This window comes from Phyllobates terribilis, unplaced genomic scaffold, assembly GCF_046119375.1.
Source record: "Phyllobates terribilis strain yellow unplaced genomic scaffold, ASM4611937v1 Scaffold_61__1_contigs__length_8056638, whole genome shotgun sequence".
In the NCBI taxonomy this organism is placed as follows: Eukaryota; Metazoa; Chordata; class Amphibia; order Anura; family Dendrobatidae; genus Phyllobates; species Phyllobates terribilis.
In genome coordinates, this window is record NW_027362821.1 from 1619644 (window position 1) to 1646665 (window position 27022).

General features: G+C 44.4%; 2 protein-coding genes across 3 annotated transcripts in view; one reads left to right on the forward strand and one right to left on the reverse strand.

Annotated features, from left to right (window-relative positions):
* Positions 1–27022, forward strand: part of LOC141192426 (uncharacterized) — a 208224-nt gene that overhangs the window by 142134 nt on the left and 39068 nt on the right. The window lies entirely within an intron of this gene.
* LOC141192422 (uncharacterized) overlaps positions 1–27022 on the reverse strand; it is a 169538-nt gene that overhangs the window by 5261 nt on the left and 137255 nt on the right. Inside the window, exons 1-10 of one of the 2 annotated variants that reach the window (XM_073661944.1) lie at positions 25468–25632; positions 25234–25338; positions 25027–25150; positions 24846–24943; positions 16545–16694; positions 16236–16415; positions 16028–16151; positions 12866–12963; positions 12580–12670; positions 24–1970 (exon numbers count right to left, since the gene is read on the reverse strand). In XM_073661944.1, the coding sequence (XP_073518045.1) occupies positions 31–1970; positions 12580–12670; positions 12866–12963; positions 16028–16151; positions 16236–16415; positions 16545–16694; positions 24846–24943; positions 25027–25150; positions 25234–25338; positions 25468–25536 (2979 nt within the window). In that variant the 5' untranslated portion in view covers positions 25537–25632 and the 3' untranslated portion in view covers positions 24–30. Of the gene's footprint in view, positions 1–23; positions 1971–12579; positions 12671–12865; positions 12964–16027; positions 16152–16235; positions 16416–16544; positions 16695–24845; positions 24944–25026; positions 25151–25233; positions 25339–25467; positions 25633–27022 lie in introns of those variants that run through there. The other variant, XM_073661945.1, reaches the window with a different exon arrangement.

The window sequence follows — 27022 nt, forward strand, 5'->3', positions numbered from 1 at the left end:
TTTCTGGCTAAAACATTTCCCACATTCTGATCAGCAAAAAGGCTTCTCCCCTGTGTGAGTTCTTTGGTGCGTAACAAAACCTGATTTCTGGCTAAAACATTTTCCACATTCTGAACAGGAAAAAGGCTTCTCCCCTGTATGAGCTCTCTGGTGTATAACCAAATCTGATTTCCAGCTAAAACATTTTCCACATTCTGAACAGCAAAAAGGCTTCTCCCCTGTGTGAGTTCTCTGGTGCTCAGCCAAAACTGATTTCCGGCAAAAACATTTTCCACATTCTGAACAGGAAAAAGGTTTCTCCCCTGTGTGAGTTCTCTGGTGCTCAACCAAATCTGATTTCTGGTTAAAACATTTCTCACATTCTGAACAGGAAAAAGGCTTCTCCCCTGTGTGAGTTCTCTGATGTCTATCAAGATGCGCTTTCTGGAAAAAACATTTCCCACATTCTGAACAGGAAAAAGGCTTCTCCCCTGTGTGAGTTATATAATGTCTGATAAAACTTGACTTCAATGTGAAATATTTTCCACAATCTGAACAAGAAAATGGCTTCTCTCCTGTGTGAATTGTCTGATGGTTATCAAGATGCACTTTCTGTTTAAAACATTTCCCACATTCTGAACAGGAAAAAGGCTTCTCACCTGTGTGAGTTCTCTGGTGCCTAACCAAATCTGATTTCTGGCCAAAACATTTTCCACATTCTGAACAGAAAAAAGGCTTCTCCCCTGTGTGAGTTCTCCAGTGATTAACCAAATCTGATTTCTGGCCAAAACATTTTCCACATTCTGAACAGGAAAAAGGCTTCTGCCCTGTGTGAGTTATATAATGTCTGATAAAACTCGACTTCAATGTGAAATATTTTCCACAATCTGAACAAGTAAATGGCTTCTCTCCTGTGTGAATTGTCTGATGGTTATCAAGATGCACCTTCTGTTTAAAACATTTCCCACATTCTGAACAGGAAAAAGGCTTCTCCTCTGTGTGAGTTCTCTGGTGCCTAACCAAATATAATTTCTGGCCAAAACATTTTCCACATTCTGAACAGAAAAAAGGCTTCTCCCCTGTGTGAGTTCTCCAGTGATTAACCAAATCTGATTTCTGGCCAAAACATTTCCCACATTCTGAACAGGAAAAAGGCTTCTCCCCTGTGTGAGTTCTCTTGTGCTTAACCAAATCTGATTTCTGGCCAAAACATTTTCCACATTCTGAACAGAAAAAAGGCTTCTCCCCTGTGTGAGTTCTCCAGTGATTAACCAAATCTGATTTCTGGCCAAAACATTTCCCACATTCTGAACAGGAAAAAGACTTCTCCCCTGTGTGAGTTCTGTTGTGCGTAACAAAACCTGATTTCTGGCCAAAACATTTTCCACATTCTGAACAGGAAAATGGCTTCTCTCCTTTGTGAGTTGTCTGGTGGTTATCAAGATGCACTTTCTGTTTAAAACATTTCCCACATTCTGAGCATGAAAAAGGCTTCTCCCCTCTTTGAGATCTCTGATGTCTAATTAAACTTGAATTATCTGTAAAATATTTTCCACATTCTGAACAAGAAAATGGCTTCTTCTGCTTGTGACTTCTCTGGTGATTAACAAGATTTGATTTCTGGTTAAAACATTTCCCACACTTGAAACAAAAAAATCTATTCTCTGCTGTGCGAATGTTTTGATGTTTAAGAAAAGACTTTTCAAGGGAAAAACTATTTCCATATTCTGAACAGAAAAATGGCTTCTTTGCTCTAGGAGCAGTTTGTTTTTTAATGCTTATTTCGTGACTTTGATTTTCCTTAGTGTTTGGTAATGAATCAAAAGACAGGACCTGTTTCAAAGTATCAGATGACAGATCTTTGCTGTGAAGGGATGATGGTATATCTGGAGTAATGGCATTCACTTCAATTGTATCCTGTGGGATCTCAAGGTCATCTGATTTAAAAATTGAAGATGTCAGCTGTTCCTCTGATCTCCCGGTACAGTCATCTGCCAAGAATAAAACCAAGAAAAAAATCAGCCTTACTAACACCAAATCAGATAACAAATGCACTAGCATTTTAGTGTTTCTTGGGTGTACTGGGGTGTCTTTCTATGTGGGGGGCACTTATATAGTGCTAGGCAGCCCTCCTGATCTAATAGTATGGGCAACATCACTAGTTACTCTCCACAAGGAGAAATGTTACCCCTTAGACCTCAGTCCAGAGCCTCTCATCTATCCAAATCAGTTCTCATACTTTGTACTGACGAGGGCCAACAGCTCGAAACTCCGCGTCTGCAAATTGAGATTCTGATTTGGCTTTTATCCTAAGTCATATTGCACGACTCGTTAAAGGGTTGATTGCGACTTGTAGGATTGCTGCTACCAATAGGTGGCGCTATAGAGTTCAAGTCCTCTTTTTCTCTGAAGAGGCAATTTGCATATTAAATTTCCCAGAAGAGCATTGCTTGGTGAATAAGCCTCCTTACCTTGACGAGTCAGAGCAGGTATCTCACTCTCCACAAGGAGAAACATTACCCCTTAGACCTCAGTCCAGAGCCTCTCACCTAGCCAAATCAGTTCTCATACTTTGCACTGACGAGGGCCAACAGCCTGAAACACCATGTCTGCAAATTGAGATTCTGATATGGCTTTTATCCTAAGTCATATTGCATGACTTGTTAAAGGGTTGATTGTGACTTGTAGGATTGCTGCTACCAATAGGTGGCGCTATAGAGTTCAAGTCCTCTTTTTCTCTGAAGAGGCAATTTGCATATAGGCTAAGCCAGACACTGTACATCAAACCTGCCTGTGTGACTGGCGTCCTATGCAAGCTTCATCTGTGTGTATCTTTAATACTAAGTAATCACCCTGTCCATGAATTGGTAGGTTTGTGAGTGGTTATTCCATAAGTATTTTGCACCTGCGCTGCCCCCCTCCTTTATCATGGGGGTCTGCGGCATCCTGCTAGAGCATTTGTTATATGATTTGTGTTAGTAAGGCTGTATCTTTTTCTGTGATTTTTTTTTTATTTTGCCTTATGTTAGCTGTCATTATTCACCAAGACAATAACAGTTCACAGTCTAATAGAAAACCTCATAGGATGAACCAGTAGAGCGTGGTGTTCAACTGTTTGTTCATTCTGTCTCCCAAATATGGAATAAAAAGCCACCAAACAATGTTATGTAGACAAAAATAATATCAATAAAAACTTCTACTCATCTCACAAAAAACAAGTCCCCACTCAGATCCATCATCTGTCAATGGAAAACCAGAGGTTTCCACATTATTAGTGGCTCAAAGGCTTTTGAAAAGCAACATGGCTTCCATAAACCAATCCAGCAATATCCGCTCTCCCAAAGTCAAATCTCACCCTAATTTTCACTCTCCAACACCCACTGCGTGCTAATTTCCGGAAAGTGCCTGTGGAATCAAAATAGTCACTACTCCTATAGATTATTTCACTGAGGGTTATAATTTCCAAAATGGTGTCACTTTATGGGGATTTCTACTGCTCTGGTTTTCTACCATTTTGTTATATTAGGGCTTCTGCAAATGGTGTGTCCCATCTCCTCTGGGATCTGCTCCTGCGACGTCTGCTTCTGTCACCAGGAGCCGCCTTATTCATCCTGCAGGCGGCGCTGGTGATGGAGGAGACGTCAGAACCAGAAGCTCTGGGTGATGCAGGCCCTGTCCAGCCACTAAGATTAGGGTTGCTGGGACCTGTAGTACTATCCAGTCTGGCAGTATGGGTGTGTGTGCTGTCCAGCTGGAGTAATCTGCTCCCTGCTTTAGCCAATTGGAAAGCACCGCACCCTACTAAAGCTGGAAGCATATTGCCGGAAGCTGCCAGATACAGCCTTGTTCTCCTCTGGTTCAGTCCTCTGTGCTCAGCTCCCGGCTTATGTATTTGTTTCCTGTTAGGACCCCGGTCCGTTTACTGACTACTCTTGTGTGATTTTCTATTTTCATTGACCTCCATGTTGTGACCCGGCTATCTGACTATTCTTCTTGCCATCTCACACCACAAAACAGCAGGTAACACTGTGGCCCAAGCCTAGGGGTCTCTGTGTAAGTCCAAATCCATGTAGAGGGGTTAAAGGGTGATGAGCAAGGCAAACCCTGGGATCTGGAAAATGGAGTATATAGCGCCAAGCTTGTTCGTGGTAGCCATCTTTTGAGCTGCCAGGTGACCATGAACAGCGTCCCCAATACATTGTGTCTGCAAACTATTCCAGCAAGATCTGCATTCAAATAGCTAAATGGCGCTCCTTCCCTTCTTAACCTGCCATGTGCCCAGACAGTAGTGTACAACCGTATATACGGTATTCTCGGATTCAAGAAAAGGTGGAAAATAATTTGTAAGGTCCATTTGTTTTCTATTATCCTTTGTGAAGAATTCCAAAATTATCACCACATAAAGTGACACACGTCAGATTTGAAAAATGGGCCCTGATAGGAACACAAAACTGGCTACAAGAAGGGGATAAATCAGAGTATTTTGGGCACTAACTGCTGTAGTCAAAAACTGTGAGTATAGACAATAACACATCTACTGAAATGATCAAACTCAGCAGTCTCCATCAGTAAGTAGTGAGTAAGTAGTGGTGAAACCTCTCTGTGGTAATTAGAGTATGGGGCTCGGTGGCTCTTGGCAATCTAAACTATCGGAAGGGACAATATTTTCTGTCAGATGAGTTTCAAGAAGAAATATTAGACGTTCAAAGAGAATTTTTTATAATAGTGCAGAGATGAGGCGTCTTAAGTTTAGCTTAGAGATATATCATGGCACAGGTGTAATGTTTTTTGTGTAATTTATCGCAATACTATTTAAAGTTATTTGGTTTTAAAAGAAATTGTAAAGTCAGGATAAAGGGAAACTCTGTTGTTATTGGACAAAAATTCACATTTGGCCTCACTGCACATTTAATGTTGTAGATCATAAAAGTGAAGTTTGGCCAGAAAGACTGGACCTGGTCTTGTAGGGACCATATGAGCACATTCAGCAGCACAGAAGGGAGAGAAGGTAGATTCATCCAATAAGATATCAGGGATCTAGGAAGCCAACACCATCATTACCCTCCGCTTTCTCTTACAGACCCATCATAATATTTTTCTTCAAGTAATTTTCTCACTTGTCAGCACATTCTACGTACGCTGTCATTTGGCTTTGTAGTTTACAGATCTGAGCAGGTAACAGTCAGCGTCTCCTAATCCCAGGGGGTAGGTGGATCCTCCAGGTTGTAAGTTCTATAGAAAAGGGCTTTCAGTGCCCAAAATCATGTGAACAGTTTTGGGTGGAGGAGAATGTTTTGGTCTAGAGGTAAAATGGTGATCACATGATTGTGATACGGCCGGACTACACAACCGATAAAGCAGCCACAGCCGGTGACCGAGAAGAATCTGTGACTTCTCTGCATTTAGTGTTTACTAGTGATGAGCGAGTACCGTAATATTCGTAATCGCTATACTCGCTATATATATAGTACTTTGTAATAATCGCGTATTCGTTCCGAATAGCGAGTACAATTTAAGTCAATGGGAAATGCGAGTAATTTTCTGCTGGACCCTACAAAGAGGTCTGGGGGCCTGAGGAAAAGGCTGGAATGGATGGGAAAGTGATGAAACAGAATGGGAAGAGCCTGGAGAATGTGCCTGCATGCATTTCTGACTCACATATGGTTTCAGGGAATAAGTTTGTCGCAGTGTTACGCCACTTTTACTAACACACAAGAACAACTACCAAACCTAACCTAAATTGCATTTAACAGGCCAAAAAGGTTAAGAAACAGTTTTTCCTGTACAATCACTTGTATATAAGGCTAAATAAATCAGAGAAACCAAAAAATACCCCTTTTAGGCTATGTGCCCAGGATGCAGAAATGCTCAGGATTTTTTCCTGAGCGTTTCTGCATCTCCCTGGCAGAAAACACGCATGCGGATTGTACATGCGTTGTTCCTGCCAGGGACATGCGGAAATGAAGCTTTTTTCACATGCATTTCCGCATGCGGGTTGACAAGCGCTTTCCAAGCGATTAGCATCACTTGGAAAGTGCTTGTGACAACTAGGTCACACTATATAAATCCATGCAAACGGTATGGATTTATATATTGTGACCCGAGAGAATGGTTAAAAATAAAAAAATAAACCTATACTTACCTTCCGATGGGCCCCGAGACTTGTTGCGCTCCTGTGCTGGCTGCCGGCAGATCGCGGGTACACTGTACTGAAAGACCTGCCGTCACATGACTGTGACATCAGCGCAGGTCCTTCAGTCCTGCGCGATCTGTCGGCAAGCGAAGAGAAGGAGTCTGGGGGCCGTTGGAAGGTGAATATAATCTTTATTTTATTCTTTTTTTTATGGTACCTGGGTGTGGAGGAGACTCTCCTCTCCTCCACACCCGGGTACCATCCGCACATTAGAACGCGCCAATTACGCAAGTACAGATGCAGTCTTGCGGAATTAGCGCGTTCTAATGCAAGTAAATGGCGGCGAAAACGCAGCGCTTCCGCAAAATTAATGGACATGCTGCGGATTTTTGAGCGCAGCATAAATGCTGCGGAAAAATCCACAGCATGGGTATTGAAAGTGCGGAATTGCATTGGAGACCATGGGGGAAGGTTTACCAAGCGTTTCCCAAGCGTTTACGCTGCGGAAATTCCGCAGCGTAAACGCTTGAAAAACGCATCATGGGCACACAGCCTTAGCGTTTGTTCACACATACTGTTGTGGCTTTTTTTCGCCTTTTACAATTAGGAGGGCCCTGACTTATACATTTTGTAGGTCCGTCTGTCATACATCATTTTTAGTTCGCTATTCCCCAGCACTTTACAAGCACAGTTATAAAGTACTAGTATGTATGTAGATCTTTGACCTGAAAGGCCTCCGGTGGCTCTGTAACATGCGTTTTGGATGGACAGCTATTACTTAGACATTTGGGCGATCCCTCCATCACTTACACTCAGATAGTGGAATACATATTCCATAGCAGTTTACAATATGCTCATTGTAGCATTGGGCTTGACCCTCCTCCTCCACCACTATGTGAGACTCGAGCCCTAAATTCAAATGTTCAGATCGCCTGCAGTAAGCAGGAAAACTGAGTTTTGTGAGAGCCCTTGTGTGGCCCAGTAACAAACATTTTGAAGTGCCCTCCTCTAGAAATTTTGGAGGTGCCTCTTGTGTACACTTGAGAGTGCCCTCACTTATTCATACTGTAGGGCCCTCACTATTATTTAACTAATTTAAGGGCAGAGACTACAGAGAAAATGGGCAAGATACATGGAGTACTAGAAAGTAGCAGTGAGTGCGGACTACGACCCTCAGGTATGGCTGAACTCAGTGAACCGGAAAAATAAAACTGCACTAGTCAACTCGATGACAAGCTCAAATATATTACTTGTGCAAGTCACTGGACAAAGTATTTATGGTGTCCCCCCCCCTCCAGGATGGGTTGGTGAAGCTTCTTAGAGATTGGCTTAGAGATTTTGATTGTCAATATTCCCCAGGTTATATAGCAGGAGAAGACTTCTTGATAATGTACTACTTGGTCCAGTAGAATGTGCATCGTATTTCCAAAAATTACTTCTGGGGCTGGGGGGCTGTGTCATAGGTGCAGGAAGATTCCATGACAAGGGCCTCCCTTGACAAACATTATCTACGATGGAGTATTGTAGTAGTTGTGATCCTCAGTTTAAGTTTTCAGAGGGCCATCAGTCGGTCATCAACAGTCAGTGTAAATTTCTATTGAATATGTATTCCCTATCTCACAATGTGGCACAACCTGTGACAAGGGCCTCCAATGACAAATATTAGTTTGGTAGGACTACTGTACATTCCAGATTTGTCCACTGTACAATGTGCTTAGGGTTTGTGAAAATTAGGCCTATTGGCTAAGTCATGGTTGACGCAGGAAGCCACCATCCCAAGGGCCTCCAATCACAAATAGTAGTTAGGCTGGAGTAGGAGTGCTGTCCTGGTTTGTCCACTGCACAATGTACATAGGATTTGTAAAAATTAGTCCTATTGGCTGTGTCATGGTTGACTCATTATTTTGGCTGTGCCTTTGACAGCTAACTTGGCTTGTGCCATCAACATCTGAAAATCTGTCAACAAAACCCAAAATGCCAAAAAAGCCTGTTGTTAAGGGATGTGGACGTGGTGTTGTCAGTGGTGCGTGTGAAGGCACTCAGTCTGTGTCAGGTCAGAAGAAGCTTGATACATCCACAATGTTCCTGGAAAAAGTTCCCGGTCTGGAACGTAAACGTGTGTGGAAGCCACAAGAGCGAGAGCAGATTCTGTCTTGGATAGCAGACAAGGCCTCTACGCATTTGTCAAGCAGCACCAAAACTTCCACGACCACACAGTCTACTGTGGATACACAGAAGGCTGGCCCTTCCAATCCTGAAGCTGGTTTTCCTTCCTCCCACCATTATCAGTCACAGGAGACATATGACCCCAAGCTTGGCCACTCCGAGGATCTGCTTGGTAAGTATCCTTTGGTTGGCTCTGGACTATCACTGTGCAGCATTGAAGAGGGACAAGAGGTGGTGGCGTGCGTTGATGCTCAAGTATTTTAGGACCTACGACCAGAAGACAGCCACTTGGAGGAATGTCATTTACTGTCTCCAGAGGTGGAGGCTGATGATGATGAGACAGTTGCCATCAGGTCAGCCTACAATATCAACTGGGAAGGGGGATGAGATAGAAGACGAGGTGGTCGATGAGGAGTCCACTGATCCGACCTGGACCGTTGGCACGCATAGCCATGACAGCAACACAGAGGAAGATTGACCAAGGGGTTGTGGTTTGCCCAGAGTGAGAACTGGGTCAACTGTTCCCAAGAGCACTCCCGCTGTGCGCCAAGTCAGGGCAAGAGGGCGTTCAGCTGCTGTGTGGAATTTTTTTTTCTGAAAGTCCTTCAGAGAAAAATATTGTTGTCTGTAGCATCTGCCATACCAAGTTGGGCAGAGGCCATGGAAAAGGCAACCTGAGCACCACGAGTATGAGAAACCACATGGCAGCCAAGCAGCCCAGTAGGTGGGCGGAACACCAAGGTACCAAATCTGCGTCTGCGGGTCAAACCAATAATAATAATAATAATAATAATACTCTTTATTTATATCGCGACAACCTATTCCGCAGTGCTTTACAATTCAGAGGTTCATCTTCAACAGTCATAAGTAACACAGCTAAAGATAATATAATAATTAAAGGAAAAATAATGACGACCCTGCTCGTAAGAGCTTACGATCTACAATGAGGTGGGGGTGACACAAAGGACAGGGACTTATTTACAATGATGGTCCAGTCATCTTGAGGGGATAAGGGATAGACAAAGGCTGCATAAGCTGATCACCAGCCAGTATCTGTAGTGCTTTTGGGTTCGGTGGAAACTTATGCCATATCGCCTGGACTATGTCCTTCAGAATCTGCTGTTCAAGAAGCAGGCGCTCATACTTGCTGCCCACAAGCTGCGGTTGCTCACACACAACAAACATCAACCACATCCACTTCCTTGTGCCAGCAAAGTGTCCAATTGTCCGTGCCTGAGAGCTTGGAAAGAATGCGTAAATGCCCAGCCACGCACCCACAGGTACAAATACTAAACTCGCACATTGCCAAATTGCTAGCTATGGAGATGTTGGGCTTGTGGGAACACAGTCTTCTGTGATCTCTTGGCTGTGGCTGCCCCACGGTACAGTGTTCCCAGCCGCCACTATTTTGCCCGATGTGCTGTCCCTGCGTTACACAAGCACGTGTTAAACAATCTGAACCGTGCTCTCACCAACACCGTAACCGGGAAGGTCCACCTAATAACAGACACCTGGACAAATTGTTGTGTACAGGGATGATACATTTCTGTCACGGCACACTGGGTGAACCAGGTGGAGGGTGGGACAAAGGCGCAAACTGGAACATCACACATCCCACCCAAGCTAAGAATAGCGGGTCCAACTTCTGTCAGGGTCTCCACCTCTTAAAATTCCACTTCCTCTCTCCCCTTCTCCTGCTCCTAATCCTCTGCTGAATTATCCTCCCCATCACTGCCAAGCTGGGACCTGTGCAGTAGTGCATCGGCAAAGTGGCAAGACGCTCTGCTGAAGCTGATCTGTTTAGGTCAGAAAGCACACACTGCAACAGAGCTGCGGCAAGCTTTAAAAGAACAGACCAATCAGTGGCCTCCGGTCGTCTGCGATAATGGGTGTAACCTGGTGGCGACTTTAAAGATCGGCAAGCTGGTACACGTGCCATGCATGGCTCACGTGCTGAACATAGTTGTTCAGAAATTTCTGAAAACTTTCTGTGACTTGCTGTACCTACTTGAGAAGGTGAGCCATATTAGCGCCATTCCTCTACTGCTTTTGCTGCTTTTACAGTGCTGCATAAGCGCTTGAATTTGCCAAGTCACTGACTCATTTGCGACCTGCCCACGCGGTGGAACTCCACCTATCATACGTTTGCGAGGATTAGTGAACAGCAGAGGGCAGTAGCTGAATACCAGCTTCAGCATGCAGGTCAGACTGAGAGTCAGCCACCACACATAACATCTGTTGAGGGGGTGTGGATCGCTGACATTTGTGAGGTTGTTGAGAACTTTGAGTACTGCACCAGCCTTGTGAGCGGTGATCAGGCTATTATCAGCATAACCATCCTGCTGCTGTGTCTCTTGAAACAATCACTGCATAATCTCAAAGAGGAATCTTTGAGTGCCCAGCATGTTGGTATGGAGCCAGATTTCCCAATGGGTGATACTACCCAGCCCAGCCAATATTCTGAGGCAACATTGGGTGATGAGGAGGGAGAGGACTTGTTTTTCTGTGCTACCGAGGGGTAATACTACAGAGGGGACACCCAACCCAAGCTTCATGTCTGCCTAGCCTGGATGGGCTGGAGAGGAGGAGGTGGTGGAGGAGGAGGAAGCGAGTCAGCGTGAGAAGAGGGTGGGTACTGTTTCTACTGTTGGGGACACAGAACTTTTTGCAGCTTGACCCACATTGCACAGTTCATGTATAGGTGTCTGTGGCAAGACCCTCGCGTGATACACATTTTATCCAACAGTAATAATAATAATAATTTTTATCTATATAGACCAGCACAACAGTAAAGGCTATCTGTGCCTGTAACAATGCCAAGGAGGAATAAGTTGCAGAACAAGGTCAAGGGGTACTTAAGTGACCATACGTGTGTCCTTTCTGACGCTTCAGTTCCCTTTAATTATTGGGTGTCTAAGCTGAACACTTGGCCCGACCTCTCTTTATTTGCCTTGGAGGTGCTGGCCTGCCCGGCTGCTAGTGTGGTATCTGAGCGTGTTTTCAGTTCCGCTGGGGCAATCATCACTGATAGGCGCACACGCCTCTCCACGGAAAATGCAGACAGACTTACTCTGATTAAATTCAACAAGGACTGGATATCTCCACAGTTCGTAATCCCTCCAGATGAGAGCAAGCCAACCTAAATTCACCAAAAATGCTGATTCATGCTACTGCTGTTAACCATAAAAACCCGTTTCCTTCCTTCATCAACCATGACTCAGCCCATATGGTTAATTTTTACAAACTCTATGCAGATTGTGCAGTGGACAAACCAGGACAGTATTCCTACTCCAGCCTAACTACTATTTGTGATTGGTGGCCCTTGGGATGGTGCTTCCATAATAGTGTTTAAAATGGCCTGGTGCGTGCATTGTAGGAGGCAGTAGGAAATGTTTGGACTACTGCTTTGTGCAGGGCACTCAGTGATTTTGAAAGTGGACTAATAGGGACAGAAGGCAGGCTGACACCCCAAAATAGCGGTTAAAATGGGCTGGTGCATGCTTCTTTTGTAGCAGGCAGTAGGAAATGTTTGGACTACTGCTTTGCGTAGGGCACCAAACACCTTTTTAAGTGGACTAATGTGGACAGCAGAAGCCAGGCTCTGACCCCTAAAACAGCAGGGAAAATAGACCGGTGCTAAAAAAAAAAAAAAAAAAAAAAAAAAGGCAGCACAAAATGCTACTTCTGTGTGTGCTGGTAAAATATTGCTTTGCCTCTGACAAGAGCTGTTTTAAGATGGACACTGAAAGAACACTACCTAATACACTCCCTAACTAATACACAATCTCTCCCTCCGTGTTCTATGACTTTGTTGTGTGCCTTCAGCTCTGAAAATAGATATTTTTTGGAGGTATTATGGAGCTAGTGAGCGACTCCTTTAAACACAGAACTAGTATACACTGCAGGCAGCCCTTAAAAGGGCTTTTGTTTTATCAAGAGGCCTAAACACTCCCCCTAGCAGCTCAGCGATCTCTTCCTAGGCTATTACAATGCAGGTTCCAGATCCAATGTGCACAAAATGGTGGCAGAAGGGCTTAAATAGACCAAATGACGCTGGGCAGCCAGCCAATCACAGTAATGCCACAACCAAGATGTCTGCGGCATTACTGTGATTGGTTAAGAAGCCCAGCATGTTTAGTGGCTGCAAAGAAGGCGCCAAAACTACAGGGCGGGACATCCGAATATAGCGAAGCGAGTACACAAATACTCGCAGAATAACGAGTAACCCGAATACCGTACTATCCGTGTGAAAAGCGAATATTAACAAATACACTCGCTCATTACTAGTGGTTACTACTCACCTGGGTAGTCATATGTAGGAATCTCCTCTTTACACCACTCATCACCCCATACATATGCCTCTGTAGTATTAATATGGGTCAGATCTTCACCCTGAAACAAATATTGTAAAAGTCACAGACAGATGGAGAAGTCACATCTATGGTCAGCTCTAATCCTGCCATCTCCACCGTTCTCATTACACAAGTATAAAACACATACTACTGGTGGATAAAACAAGACTGAGCACAAGACCTTCACAGCCGTCTACACATCATAGGGGAGATCTCATGACACCTCTTCATCTACCTGGTGATCCTGAGGAACATTGGGGTCTTCTTGCTTACAGTCATGTTGAAGAAGAGGATGGGGACATCTGTCTGGTGTTGTCCTCTTACTGGATAGATCTGGAGGAAACATATACAGGGACTGTATTCATTCTTTCAAATTCAAGTTTTTTTATTTTTTGTGTTGAAAAAGTACAAGAAAATACAATACACATAGTAAAAGGGGTAACGTAACTATAAATCTATGCATAACTACAGTACATTGGGGGGGTACAGGGAGGGTTTTCCATCAATATCCAGATCAAGCATGTATTTTTCCATATGAAAGATAGAGAGAGAGGGAGCAGACCACGGCAGACCACTAATCAATAGAGTGCGATTATGATCATTGTTGTGACGACATCCCGGATAACTTTAGTTGGGGGCTAGATGGTAGGCGTCAGAGTTTTGGAAATCCATCCAATCCCTCCAAGTCACACAGTGTCTATCAACATCAGCCGGTGAGATGGCAATCAGATGCTCCATCCTATTAAGGAGGGAGATCTCCGCAAACCATTCCTCCACAGTGGGTGGGTCTCTGCTTTTCCAGTGTCGTGGAATGACATTCTTAGCCGCCTGTATTAGGTAGCCTATTGATGACCTTTTAGAACTACGTTTACTTATTGGTAACATTGATAAAAGGAGGGCTTCTGGCGTATTAGGGATAGTCAAACCAGTTATTTTCTCAATCATGGGAACCACCCTTGCCCAAAATGCATTTATTATAGGGCACCCCCACCATATGTGTGACATTGTCCCTTCCCCCTCCCCACATCTCCAACATCTGTCTGAGACCACTGGGTACCATCTATGAAGGACTGCTGGTACCTGGTACCATCTAGAGATAATTTTGAAGGAGGTCTCCTGAGCTTTGGACCCTATTGAGGTTTTATGTGTTAGGAAGAAACATTTATCCCATTGTGAGTCAGAGAAGGACTTCCCCAGTTCCCTTTCCCATGCACCGCAGAATCCTGGCCTATTGTCAGCTACCTGGGCAATGAGCAGATTATACAGTAGGGAGATGGAGTGTGTAGGGGGTGACAATGATAGGCACAATTTTTAAAAGTTTGTGAGATCTCTATGAAGATGTGTGCGCTTCTTCACAGTTGAATAGAAGTGTTGTAATTGACTATATTCAAAATTAGCCTTCGGGGAAGTGGCTCTTCCCTGTAACAAGTCATTGAGGGGGAGCAGCGAAGTGTTGGAGATGACATGAGAAAAGAATATCGGATGGGATTTGTTTGAACCGAGAAATCTATTTGCAGATAGTCCTGGTGGGAAATCCGGATTATCTGAAATCGGGAGCAAGGGGCCCTGGGGGTCGATTAAGGATAAGCTTTTTTTATGGGATCTCAAAGCCAGAGCAGTGGCATAAGTACTATATGACATAAGGCCAAGAGAGGGGACAGTTAAATGGGCGCACCATGGGAGAGTGGTAAGAGCTTTAGGACAAATGGATTGAGCTATTTTGACCCATAACTTCCCCTCCGAATGATGGAAGAAGTCCAGGATTCTAGCGTGTACTGCTGCCATGTAATACCTTCTACAATCCGGAAGGCTAAGGCCCCCCTTTTGTTTGTGTCTGATCAGAACATCTCCCCGAATGCGTGGACGCCCACTTGCCCAGATAAATCTGCAAAAGCTACTGCGCAGTCTTTTCCAAAAATTTGAGGGAATTACCAGGGGAATGGTTTGGAAGAGGTATAAGGGTTTAGGTAGGACGTTCATTTTTAGTATATTTATTCTGCCGAACCAGGAAAAATCCTTCACCGTCCAAGAAGTAAGATCTCTATGGAGTTGTTCAATAAAGGGCCCAAAATTAAGATAAAATAGACGGGAGAGGTCTCTATGAATACGAATTCCTAAGTATTTGATACCCTGTGAGGGCCAGGCAAAGGGAAAGTTGGACTGGATGGAATCCTGTATGGATTTGGGGAGGGAAACACCGAGGGCCTCAGACTTCGCTGCATTGATTTTAAAATTTGACCATGTACCAAAGTGATCTATTTCAGCCATAACAGCAGGGATGGATATATGTGGTTGAGTGATATATAGCAGGACATCATCAGCAAATGCAGAGCACTTGTACTCGGTGCCTCCCACCCCAATTCCCCTAATATTGGGATTATCGCGGATTGATGAGAGCAGGTGCTCCATCACTAGGATGTATAACAGAGGGGACAGAGGACATCCCTGTCTTGTCCCATTGGTTATTATGAAAGGTGATGATAATGTTCCATTTATCTTCAGCCTAGCTGACGGATTGCGATACAGGGCCATGATTTTGGCTATAAAAGGGTCCCCTACCCCAAGCTTTTTAAGAGAGTAATATATGGCGTGCCAGGAGACTCTATCGAATGCTTTCTCAGCATCCAAAGAGAGTATCAGTAGAGGGATACCTCTTGATTGGGCATGATGAATAATGTCAATTGTCTTTAAAGTGTTGTCCCGAGCTTCCCGCCCAGGGAGGAATCCCACCTGATCCAAGTGTATGTGTGCGGTTAAGAAAGGTTGCAGCCTATTCGCCAATATTTTCGCGTAGATCTTCAGATCCACGTTCAGCAGAGAGATTGGTCTATAGCTAGAACATAAGTGTGGGTCCCCACCCTTTTTTGGGAGAACAGTGATATGTGCCTCTGTAGTTTGGGGAGGGAAGGGATTTGTGCAGGATGCGTGATTAAATCCTCCCAGCAGGAGAGGTGAAAGGAGCGGAAGGAATGTTTTATAGAATTTGACTGTATATCCATCTGGGCCTGGACTTTTTCCACTCGCTAACGACTGGGTAGCTAACTGCAATTCGGACTCTGTTAAGGGTTCATCTAGAGATGTGGCGGGAGACATTTTTAAAGGGTTCTGTGCTTGTGTTTCAGGCGTGTCGGTCCCAATCAAGGAAGTATTAACAGGGGATGTGTTGTTTGGTATACCATCGAGATTGTATAGTTGAGTATAATATTTATGGAATTCAGTTGTAATATCTTCCGTTTTGTTTAGCATTTGACCCGAGTTGTCTTTTATTTTTGGGATGTGATTTTGGGCTTGTTGGGATTTTAGAGCTCTCGCTAGCATGCGTCCACATTTATTGCTATATCTGTATTCATTCTTTACATACAGATAATTATAGGCCGTGTGTATTTAGTCCTATTACCTGGAGATGTGAGGGGCTGGGGAACCTCCATCGTGACGTCCTTGTACAGACCTTTGTGTCCTTCTAAATACTCCCATTCCTCCATGGACAAATAGACAGCGACATCCTGACATCTTATAGGAACCTGACACATACAATGATACAGTCATCTCCCCGATCCTTTCATAGCGTTAATGAAAAAATATCCTAGCATTCCCAGCAGTGTCACCTCTCCAGTCATAAGCTCAATCATCTTGTAGGTGAGTTCTAGGATCTTCTGGTCATTGATGTCCTCATGTATCAGGGGGTGAGATGGAGCCCCGGTGATTGGGCTCTGTGGTCTTCCCCATCCCTCAGACACAGGCGCCTGACAGCACTCACTAGAGGTCTTCTTCACTACTGTGTAATCCTGGTTATGGAGAGACAAATTATTAAATCTCACTACAGACATTTCCAGGGTCCTCACCTCTCCAGTTCTGTCCAACTGTTATTCCCATAGATAACAAAGATGTAATGTGACGTCATCAGAATCTCTCACCTCTCCAGTAAGTCGGAAGAGGATCTCTAGGGTGAGGCGCAATATCCTCTCCGCCATCTTGTCTCTGTCCATATCCATCTTTGATGGTTCCATAAGGAAAATTCTCTTAAATAGAAGATCTTCATTGAGAGGATCCGATATTGTAGGGACCTGAATGAGAAGATGATGAGCCTATGTAACATCATAAAAATCCTGTGTAATAATACAATTACTGGAGATAATAAGGGAAAACATATGAGGAGATTTATTATTTTACAGTATTTAGTTTTCTTCTTTACATCTACTAATAAAACCTATATATTTTAGGCCACAGACAACAAGCAGTTTCTTCCTTGGAGTCTGTAGCTGAACTCGTTTCTCAAAGACTCACCTTCCATAAAGCTAATTCTCGTCTCATTTACCGACACTGCAGTCGGCATTAGCAATACTGCAGGAGATATTCATTACACGTGACATGAGAAATAACTACTTCATGAATAGGACGACATCTTCATCTTCTACTAAGGCTCTACAAACATATTTGGCTAGAGTGCTTCACTGACTACATCTCCACCGGTCGTCTATATGAATGTTTCCCGTCTTCCCCGGACTGTAATCTTCTATCAGGTTAGATCTCATGTCTGATTAACACACAGAAGTTTGAGGCTTTCACACATGGTAAGGTTTTTAATATTATACAGAGTAGGACTATCTCGAATGGGTTCACCATGCCATGGTGGGATAGCTTTCATGCTATTTTTGATCAAAAACAGTGTTACTAAGAACCCTATTTTATTTAAATGCACTTTTACTTTTTATTTATTTATTTACAGCAGGGTTTATGATAATTTTTCTTTATAGTTTTTTTCTGATTTATGGCCATAGTAAACATGCGTCTATGTGCCGCATGGATACCAATTTAAACCAAGCTCAAAATCTGTGTTTTTTTCACAGGCACCATAGTGGCCGTGTGGGCCGATGCTATGGATGATACACCCCTAACTATCCAACTATCATTTGGTAAAAATCTCATAGGTCCTGGTTTCATTAGTACCTGCACCAAGAATGGGGCTAAGTGGATATTTATTAAAGGGAATTCACTCCACCTTCTACCCCACGGCTGATTAAAGGGAATCTGTCACTCGCTGGGACTTATCTGACCTCTAATATGGGCAATCAGCCGTGGGGTAGTCATAAAACCAGATATGTATCAAAGCATTGTAAGGTGGCTAATGGTCTCGTAGTCAATGGGAGGTATGTGTCACAGAGATGGCTAGTCTCTGTGATGTAACCCGGAGTGTTTTTCTAGGGCACATAAGCACTAAGAGGATCGGTTGGTGCACCTGGGAGCCGGGTTACGGGTAACTAGGAAAGAATGGGTGAGTCCAGCTACCCACATACCTCACCTCTTGTGTGGTTAACAGCCTATAAAATGAAGGGTGTTGTTTGGCACGTGGTCTGTGTGTTTGGAGGGAGAAGGCCTACTGTGTATGTTTGTCTTGAGACCAAGCCAGGACACTGGACGCTACCCCAGCTTGTGTGCCACACAGGCCTGGCTGAGCAGAGACCTGCTAAGGACATTTACTTTGTTTGCCTGATCTAAAGGCTATTTGCTTTTATGTTTGGCTTCTGGGTTTTTGAAGCCATAAACCCACATGAACTTTTAAAGGAACATGCCTCCTGTTTTCCTCCCGTCGCATCCAAGTGAGTAAAACCCCTACAATATGTATAAAGGAAAGGGTATGGTACTCAGAGAATGTTTCAATAATCCACCTCAATGCAATTCCCCAACAGGTTCATTAGGAGGCTTGATAGAGGGATAATAATTGATGATGTTCAGCATAGTGTGCCTAATAGCCAGGTGTCCATGTTTAAATATCCCACTTCATCCAAAACCCCTCCCAGACTAGGAGGCCCATTCCCATTCCTAGAGGTGAATTGTCACAGGATATACAGAATGGAGTCTGTCTACAATAAAGTACTGCACCTGCGCTACTTCTCATGAGCTAGAGGTTCGATAATGTCCATCACCTAATGTGCATGTCCGGAAATGACGTGCTTTACACTGAAACGCCAGATAAACTGATTGTCGCCGCGCCACTCGTACCTGTGACTGCGCATGGCCGTAGTTATAATTCCACACCGGATGCGCATGAGGGATCATTGTCCGCGATTGCGCATGCCCAGATGTCTGCGCTCCACACCGGAGCACATATGGTATTGGATTGCATTCCACCAAATGAAAAATCCTCTCTCTGAGATCAGCGTCATGGGAGACTAAAAACAAGTATTGCACATCCTCCCATCATGTAATAGGCATGTAGATCTACTTTATCACTACAGAAAATATGGAATGGTGGCCCACAGTATATTCCTAAATGGTCATATTTGACCCCTATTGCATAATTAGAGATACACGAGGAACACCACACTTGTTAGTTACGTAATAGTATAAGTGGAAATAATTCTGATATAGAAGCTCAGAGCTCTCAATGAAGTAAAACAATATGTGAACCTCATTCACAGGAAACTGAGTAGCAATGGGTAGAGTATAAAATCCAAAAATGTAATCCAGAATGGACCTGTATTCACACAAAACAGGCATAGGAAATTTGCTCATTGAGTCCCTTAGGTGCTTATGAATCAAGTCTGGAAATCCACTTACCGTATTTTTCGGACTATAAGACGCACTTTTTTCCTCCAAAATTTTGCGTCTTATGTTGGGGGGGGTGTAATATACATATATATATATATATATATATATATATATATATATATATATATATATATATATATATACATACACGGGGTGTGGGGGGAGTAGTAGTGGTGGAGGAGCGGGGCACAGGAGGCAGCAGCTGCCTGCCGCAGCCTACACTGTCCCCGCTGCTAAAAAAAATGAATATTCACTGCTCCCCACGCCCATGGGCGTGGGGAGCAATGAATATTCATGCTCCTTAATAGCAGCACACAGTGTAGCCGCGCTGCGGCTCCTGCTACTGCCGGAATCGCCTGTGCCGCTGTTAAAGGGCATGAATATTCAACCTCTCTCCACGCCCATGGGTGTGGGGAGGGGTGAATATTCATGCCCTTTAATGAGCGGGCACACGAGATAGCCGGCAGCAGCAGGAGCCGTAGGGCGGCTCCGCTGTGTGCCGGCTATGAAGGAGAATGAAGTCACTGCTCCCCGCGCACACAGTCCCAGCGTGGGGAGCAATGACTTCCAGCAGCTCATCTCTCCTTGTGAGCCGCGCATGGCAGTGATGTCATGCGCGGCTCACATGTAGAGATCAGTGTGAGCAGACAGGACGCAGCGCTGGAGGAGAGAAGAGAGGTGAGTAGGAGTGTTTATTTTTTTTTATGTGCAGCATGATGGGGATTAGGGGGACCATGCATGCTAGGATAAAGAATGAAGGGTGCCATGCATACTAGGATAGGGATGAGGGGTGCCATGCATACCAGGATAGGGATGAGGGGTGCCATGCATACCAGGATAGGGATGAGGGGTGCCATGCATACCAGGATAGGGATGAGGGGTGCCATGCATACCAGGACAGAGATGAGCGGTGCCATGCATACCAGGATAGGGATGAGGGGTGCCATGCATACCAGGATGGAGGGGTTCCATGCATACCAGAATGGAGGGATGCCAGGCATACCAGGATGGAGGGATGCCAGGAATACCAGGATGAGGATGGGGACCACGTATAAAAGGAAGGGGGGCATATATACCAGGATGGGGGATATTGTCAGAATTGGGGGACAATACCCCTATACCAGTGTCAGCAGAAGACCCCCTCTCCCTTAAAAGTGCATCATGACCACATTTTTTGCTTAATTTTTTTTTTATTTTCCTCCTCTAAAACCTAGGTGTTTCTTATTGTCCGGTGCGTCTTATAGTCCGAAAAATACGGTACTTTCCTTTTTGAGGATACATCTATTAGATCACCTCCTCTCACATTGGGTTTAACTATCTCATTGATACAAAAGGAGATGTCTCCGGTTTCACCTCAATGTACACTGTTCATGTGTCTCATTAATGGGGTATCCCGAACATGGAGTATTTCGCCCAAATGCCCTCCATCCTCCTCCTATACTCCCTCTTGGTCATGCATACATAATCTAGGGGACAGGTGCATGTGGCCATATCTAAAAGTCCTGAGGTTTTACAGTTGGAATAATCCCTCTGGAAAAAGATTTTACCTGTAGAGGAACTCGAGAAAGATTTACATGGTCTCATCCAATTACATGTACAACTTTCTCCACATCTAAAGGTCAGGAACTCTCCCGCCGACCGTAGCTGTATGCGCTGAGCCAGGGCACCGCAAAACCTTTCAAATACCGCCGGATCCTGGGGGAAAGTCTCCTGACGTCCCGGGGAGCGTTCCTGGAAAGCAAGACTGCCGCAATGACCCGCACCAGGCAGCGGGATCCCGACCCTGGAAGAGGAGGTAGGGGCCAAGATGGTGCCGTGGCTCAGGAGGAGGCGGCCAGAGCGAACACAGCATGCTCCAGGAGGATGTCGGCTGCTGCACGCCTGGAGAAGTTTGCGAGGGTGGAAGCAAGTGACAATAAAGCTGGACTCTCAGAGTGGGAGGCTGGGGCAGATAATGACATGGAGGATCAGCAGAGTACAATAGGTACAGTGAACTGTGAGGCTAATGGCTCTGAAGATGATGGGCAGGACAAAAATGTGGAGTCTGATGTTGATCCTGATGTTTGAGAACCCACTTTGAGGCTGCGTGCCCACGATGCGTTTTTCATGCGTTTCTGCTGCGGAATTTCCACAGCGGAAACGCATCAAAAACGCATGGTAATCCGCACCCCATGGTCCCCAATGGCATTCCGCAATGTCAATGCACATGCTGCAGATTTTTCCGCAGCGATTCTGCAGCGCAAATAAATCCGCAGCATATTCATTAATTTTGCGGAAGTGCAGCGGAAGCGCCGCCATTGACTTGCATTGAGACGCATATAATGCGCGTCTGTACATTTGTACAAGCGGATTATATGCGGTTCTCATCCAGATCTGGGTACCATTGTACCTGTAAAAAAAAGAATAAAATAATAAATAAAGTTTATATTCACCTGTCCAGCGGCCCCTGCAGCGCTTACCTTCCAGGACCTGAGATGACGTCGCGGTCATGTGACCGCAGGCTGTCTCGCGAGATGCCGGCAACCCGGAAGAAGCCAGGACGAGCGCGACAGCACACGCGGCGTGGGTTCGGGGGTAAGTATAGCTTTATTTTTTTATTTTTACGGTCACACTGTATAAATCCATGCCTTTTGCATGGATTTATACAGTGTGACCTAGTTGTCAAGCACTTTCCAAGTGATGCTATCGCCTGGAAAGTGCTTGTCAGTCCGCATGCGGAAACACATGTGTTAATGCATGTGGGTACGCAATTGAATCCGCATGTATTCCGCAGGAAAAACGCATGCACAATCTGCATGCGTTTTTTCTGCCAGGGAGATGCAGAAATGCTGCAGAAATTTTCTGCATCGTGGGCACATAGCCTGAAAGATGTGTTTACTGTGGTGTCATATTGCAAACAAACGCTTACTAAGCTGTCAAAGCAGGTTACTGGTGTGCAAGCAGAAATTACTAATATTAAAGCTGCCATGCAGAAAGCCGATGTCCACACAGGAGAGGTGGAGGAAAGAGTGAGCACGGCTGAAGACACCATAATATCTGTGCAAGCTGCTCAAAAAAAGCAGGACAAGCTGTTAACTGATGTTATTGCTAAAAATGACGACTTGGAAAACAGGTCGAGACATAATAATGTCAGGATAGTGGGGGTCCCGGAAAAAGCAGAAGGATCAAACCGTACAGAATTTTTTGAGAATTTGCTGTTGGAAAAATTTTGAGCTGATAAACTGTCGAAGGTCTTTGTTGTAGAGCGAGCTCATAGAGTCCCACTGAGTCCCCAGCCTCCAGGAACAGCCCCCCGAGCCATGCTTGCTTCTGTAATAAGACAGTCAGACGTGGTAAAGGGATTTCGGTATGGAATGGTTGAGGAGAAGATAGCGCTGTACGCAGATGATATTTTATTATTCTTACAGGACCCTCAGGCATCATTACATGGTGCAATAGCTATCATCAATAGATTTGGTCTGTTATCTGGGTTACAAATTAATTGGGATAAATCTCATATTATGGAAATAGATACTTTGGATGGCTTAGATGTTGAACACGTAGAACGTACACAACTTAGATTAGTACGAGAGTTTAAATATCTTGGAATTACAATAACACTACCAGTAAAGGAGTACCTTCAGTTGAATGTATACCCGATAATTGGGAAATTAAAAGATAAAGCATCTACGTGGAGAAAAATGAGCCTCTCGGTGGTGTAACGCACCAATCTTCTTAAAATGGTGATGATGCCAAAATTGCTATATGTTTTACATAACTCCCCTGTGTGGATCCCTCGGTCGGTGTTCCAGCGTATTAATTCAATATTTAGGGATCTGCTTTGGAGTGGAGGAAAACCCAGGATTAAGCTGGAGACTCTCCAGAGGCCGAAAGAAGAGGGGGGTCTCGCCTTACCAACCCCGTGGATATACTTTTTGGCAGCACAGTCCCAACATATTAGAGGGTGGGCGCTGAGGGCAGTGAAAGGGACTATTCAGGCGGTTTTGGAAGCTCATCCTAAAAAAAGTCCATTGGTGGTGGGCCTAGAGTCGGGATTTTTTGGGAAGAAAGGCAGGTCATACCCGACCTGTGGCCTAGTCCATAAACTGTGGACGAGGGTGAAGAGGATTAGTCATATCTAGGAATCTCCTCTTTACACCGCTCATCACCCCTCACATATGTCTCTGTAGTATTAACCCCTGCTGTATTAGTATGCACAAATTGCATCCCCCCGTTCAGTGAGGGCTGCTGCACTGAGCCCGCACTGAACCGAGCACATGTCAGCTGATTCTTACAGCTGACATGTTCCCACAACAGCCGCGGGTGGAATCGCGATCCACCCGCGGCTGTTAACATGTTAAATGCCGCTGTCAATCTCCGACAGCGGCATTTAACGCGGCGCTTCCGGGAAGCGTGTCCTAAGCCCCGCCCATCGGTGACCCCGTCACGTGACTGCGGGTCACCGATGGGTGCGCATGACAACCCAGGGTCTGCAGCAGACGCCTGTGGTTGTCATGAGCTGGTCGGTAAGAGCGCCACCAAGTGGCCGGCGCTCATAGCACAGGACCAATTCTGCTATATGCAGGGGATCTCCTGATCCCTGTATGTAGCAGAGGCGATCGGATAGTTGCTGCTTCTAGTCTCCTATGGAGACTATTGAAGCAAGCAAAGAGTGAAAAAAAAAAGTTTTTAAAAATATAAAAAAAATTTAAAAAATATAAAAAGTTTAAATCAACCCCCTTTCGCCCCATTCAAAATAAAATATATATAAAAAAAAAACCCTACATAGACATGTTTGGTATCGCCGCGTTCAGAATCGCCCGATCTATCAATTTAAAAAAAGAATTAATTAGATTGGTAAACGGCGTAACGAGAAAAAAATTCTAAATGCCAGAATTACGTCTTTTGGTCGCCGCAAAATTGCAATAAAATGCAATAACGGGTGATCAAAACATCGGATCTACCCCAAAATGTTATCAATAAAAACGTCAGCCCGGCGACCAAAAAATAAGCCCTCACCCAGCCCCAGATCCCGAAAAATGGAGACGCTACAGGTCTTAGAAAATGGAGCTATTTTTTTTTTTTTACCAAATTTTTGATTTTTTTTTCACCACTTAAATATAAAAGAACCTATACATGTTTGGTGTCTACGAACTCGTAATGACATGGAGAAACAGAACGGCAGGTCAGTTTTAGCATTCAGTGAACGTGGTAAAAAAAATAAATAAAAAACAACTGTGGTATTGCACTTTTTTTGCAATTTTACCGCACTTGGAATTTTTTTCCCCTTTGCCCGTACACGATATGGTAAAACTAGTAATGGCGTTGAAAAGTACAACTCGTCCCGCAAAAAATAAGCCCTCACATGGCCATATTGACCAAAAAATAAAAACGCTATGGCTCTGGGAACAAGGGGAGCAAAAAACGAAAAAAGCAAAAACGGAAAATGCTCTGGTTCTTAAGGGGTTAATATGGGTCAGATCTTCACCCTGAAACAAATATTGTAAAAGTCACAGACAGATGGAGAAGTCACATCGATGATCAGCTCTAATCCTGCCATCTCCACCGTTCTCATTACACAAGTATAAAACATATAATACTGGTGGATAAAACAAAACTGAACACAAGACCTTCACAGCCATCTACACATCATAGGGGAGATCTCATGACACCTTCTCTCCATCTACCTGATGATCCTGAGGAACATTGGGATCTTCTTCTTTACAGTCCTGTGGAAGAAGAGGATGGGGACATCTCTCTGGTGTTGTCCTCTTACTGGATAGATCTGGAGGAAACACATACAGGGACTGAATTAATTCTTTACATACAGATAATTATAGGCCGTGTGTATTTAGTCCTGTCTATTACCTGGTGATGTGAGGAGCTGGGGAACCTCCATCATGACGTCCTTGTACACATCTTTGTGTCCTTCTAAATACTCCCACTCCTCCATGGAGAAATAGACAGCGACATCCTGACACCTTATAGGAACCTGACACATACAATGATACCGTCATCTCCCCGATCCCTTCATAGCATTACTGTATAATGTCCCAGCAATCCCAGCAGTGTCACCTCTCCAGTCAGCAGCTCAATCATCTTGTAGGCGAGTTCTAGGATCTTCTGGTCATTGATGTCCTCATGTATCAGGGGGTGAGGTGGAGGCCCCGTGATTAATCTCTGGTTATGGAGAGACACATTAATAAATCTCACTACAGACATTTCCAGAGTCCTCACCTCTTCAGTTCTGTCCATCCGTTATTCCCATAGATAAGAATGATGTAATGTGACGCCATCAGAATCTCTCACCTCTCCAGTAAGCCGGAAGAGGATCTCTAGGGTGAGGTGTAATATCCTCTCCACCATCTTGTCCATCATTTTCCTGGATAAATCAGGAAAATGTTCTTATATAGACGACTTTCACTGAGAGGATCCGGTATTTTAGAGATCTGAATGAGAAAAAGATAAGCTGATGGATAAGACCATTTTTCTGCAAACGATGATGCGGAATCCAAAATGTACCACGAGTACCCTTCATCCCTTAATCTAGTGTTCAGATCTATTGCCTGTATATTAAAATCTGTGACATTCGAGCAGTACCTTCTCAACTGTAATATTTGGCCCTTGAGTTTTCCTCTTTTTATGGGGATGGGGGTGGTGGTTATCCCACTTCAATAGTTTATTAGTGCTTGAAGGTTTATGGTAGATGAGTGTCCCTATGGTCCCATTACAATCATTCTTGATCAGTACATACAGGAAAGCCAACTGGTAATAATTGGTGTTGGTCTGCTCCTTTAAACAAAATGTACTTTTCAGGTTATATCCTCAGTACCCTCACTTTTCTTCGCTTCTTTTGAGGCCCACACAGTCAGACTCTACCGGCCCTTCTCCCTGCCAGTGGCGGTTGTGTATCGCCCTCCGGGCCCCGCCCGTCAGTTTGTGGATCACTTTGCCACTTGGCTTCCAAACTTTCTATCCTATGACATCCCCACCCTCATCATGGGAGACTTTAACATCCCAATTGGCGATTCCCTCTACCTATCTGCCGCTCATCTTTTATCGCTAACTTCCTACTTCGGCCTTTCACAGCTTACTAATTCTCCTACACTAAAAGATGGAAATACTCTTTGACCTGATCTTCGCCCAGCTCTGTTCAATACATGACATTACTAACTCTCCTCTTCCGCTCTCTGATCACAACCTTCTCTCATTCTCTGTCAAGAACTGTCACCCTGCTCAAGACCCCCCACTTTCCACACTTATAGAAATATACATGCCATTAACACCCAGAAATTTATGAAAACGTTGCAATGATCATTGGCCCCAATCTCCTCCCTCTCATGCCCTGACTCTGCACTGAAGCATTATAACAAAATATTGCAATGCGCCCTGGATGAAGGTGCACCTCCTACACAGAGAACAACTCGGCACAGACGGCGACAACCCTGGAACACGCTGCACATTTTTTCAAACACCTGTTTGACACTTTTCACTCTCTCCTTAATCAATCCGCACAGGCCCCAACCACCGACCTCAGCACTGAAGATCTCGCCAATTATTTCAAAGAAAAAATTGACCATATCCGACAGGAAAATTTTTTCTCAATCCCCAAATGTTATGCATGCTCCTCCCTCCCACATTGCATCTTGCTCATTTTCTGACTTCAAACCAGTCACGGAAGAAGAAGTGACAAGGCTCCTTGCTTCTTCTCGCTCTACCACCTGCACCAGTGACCCTATTCCTTCACATCTCCTTCAGTCCCTTTCTCCAGCTGCCACCACTCACCTAACTAATTTTCAAAATTTTAATTTTTATGCCCTTAAATCAGAGATATATGTTACACAAAATAGTTAATAAATAAAAT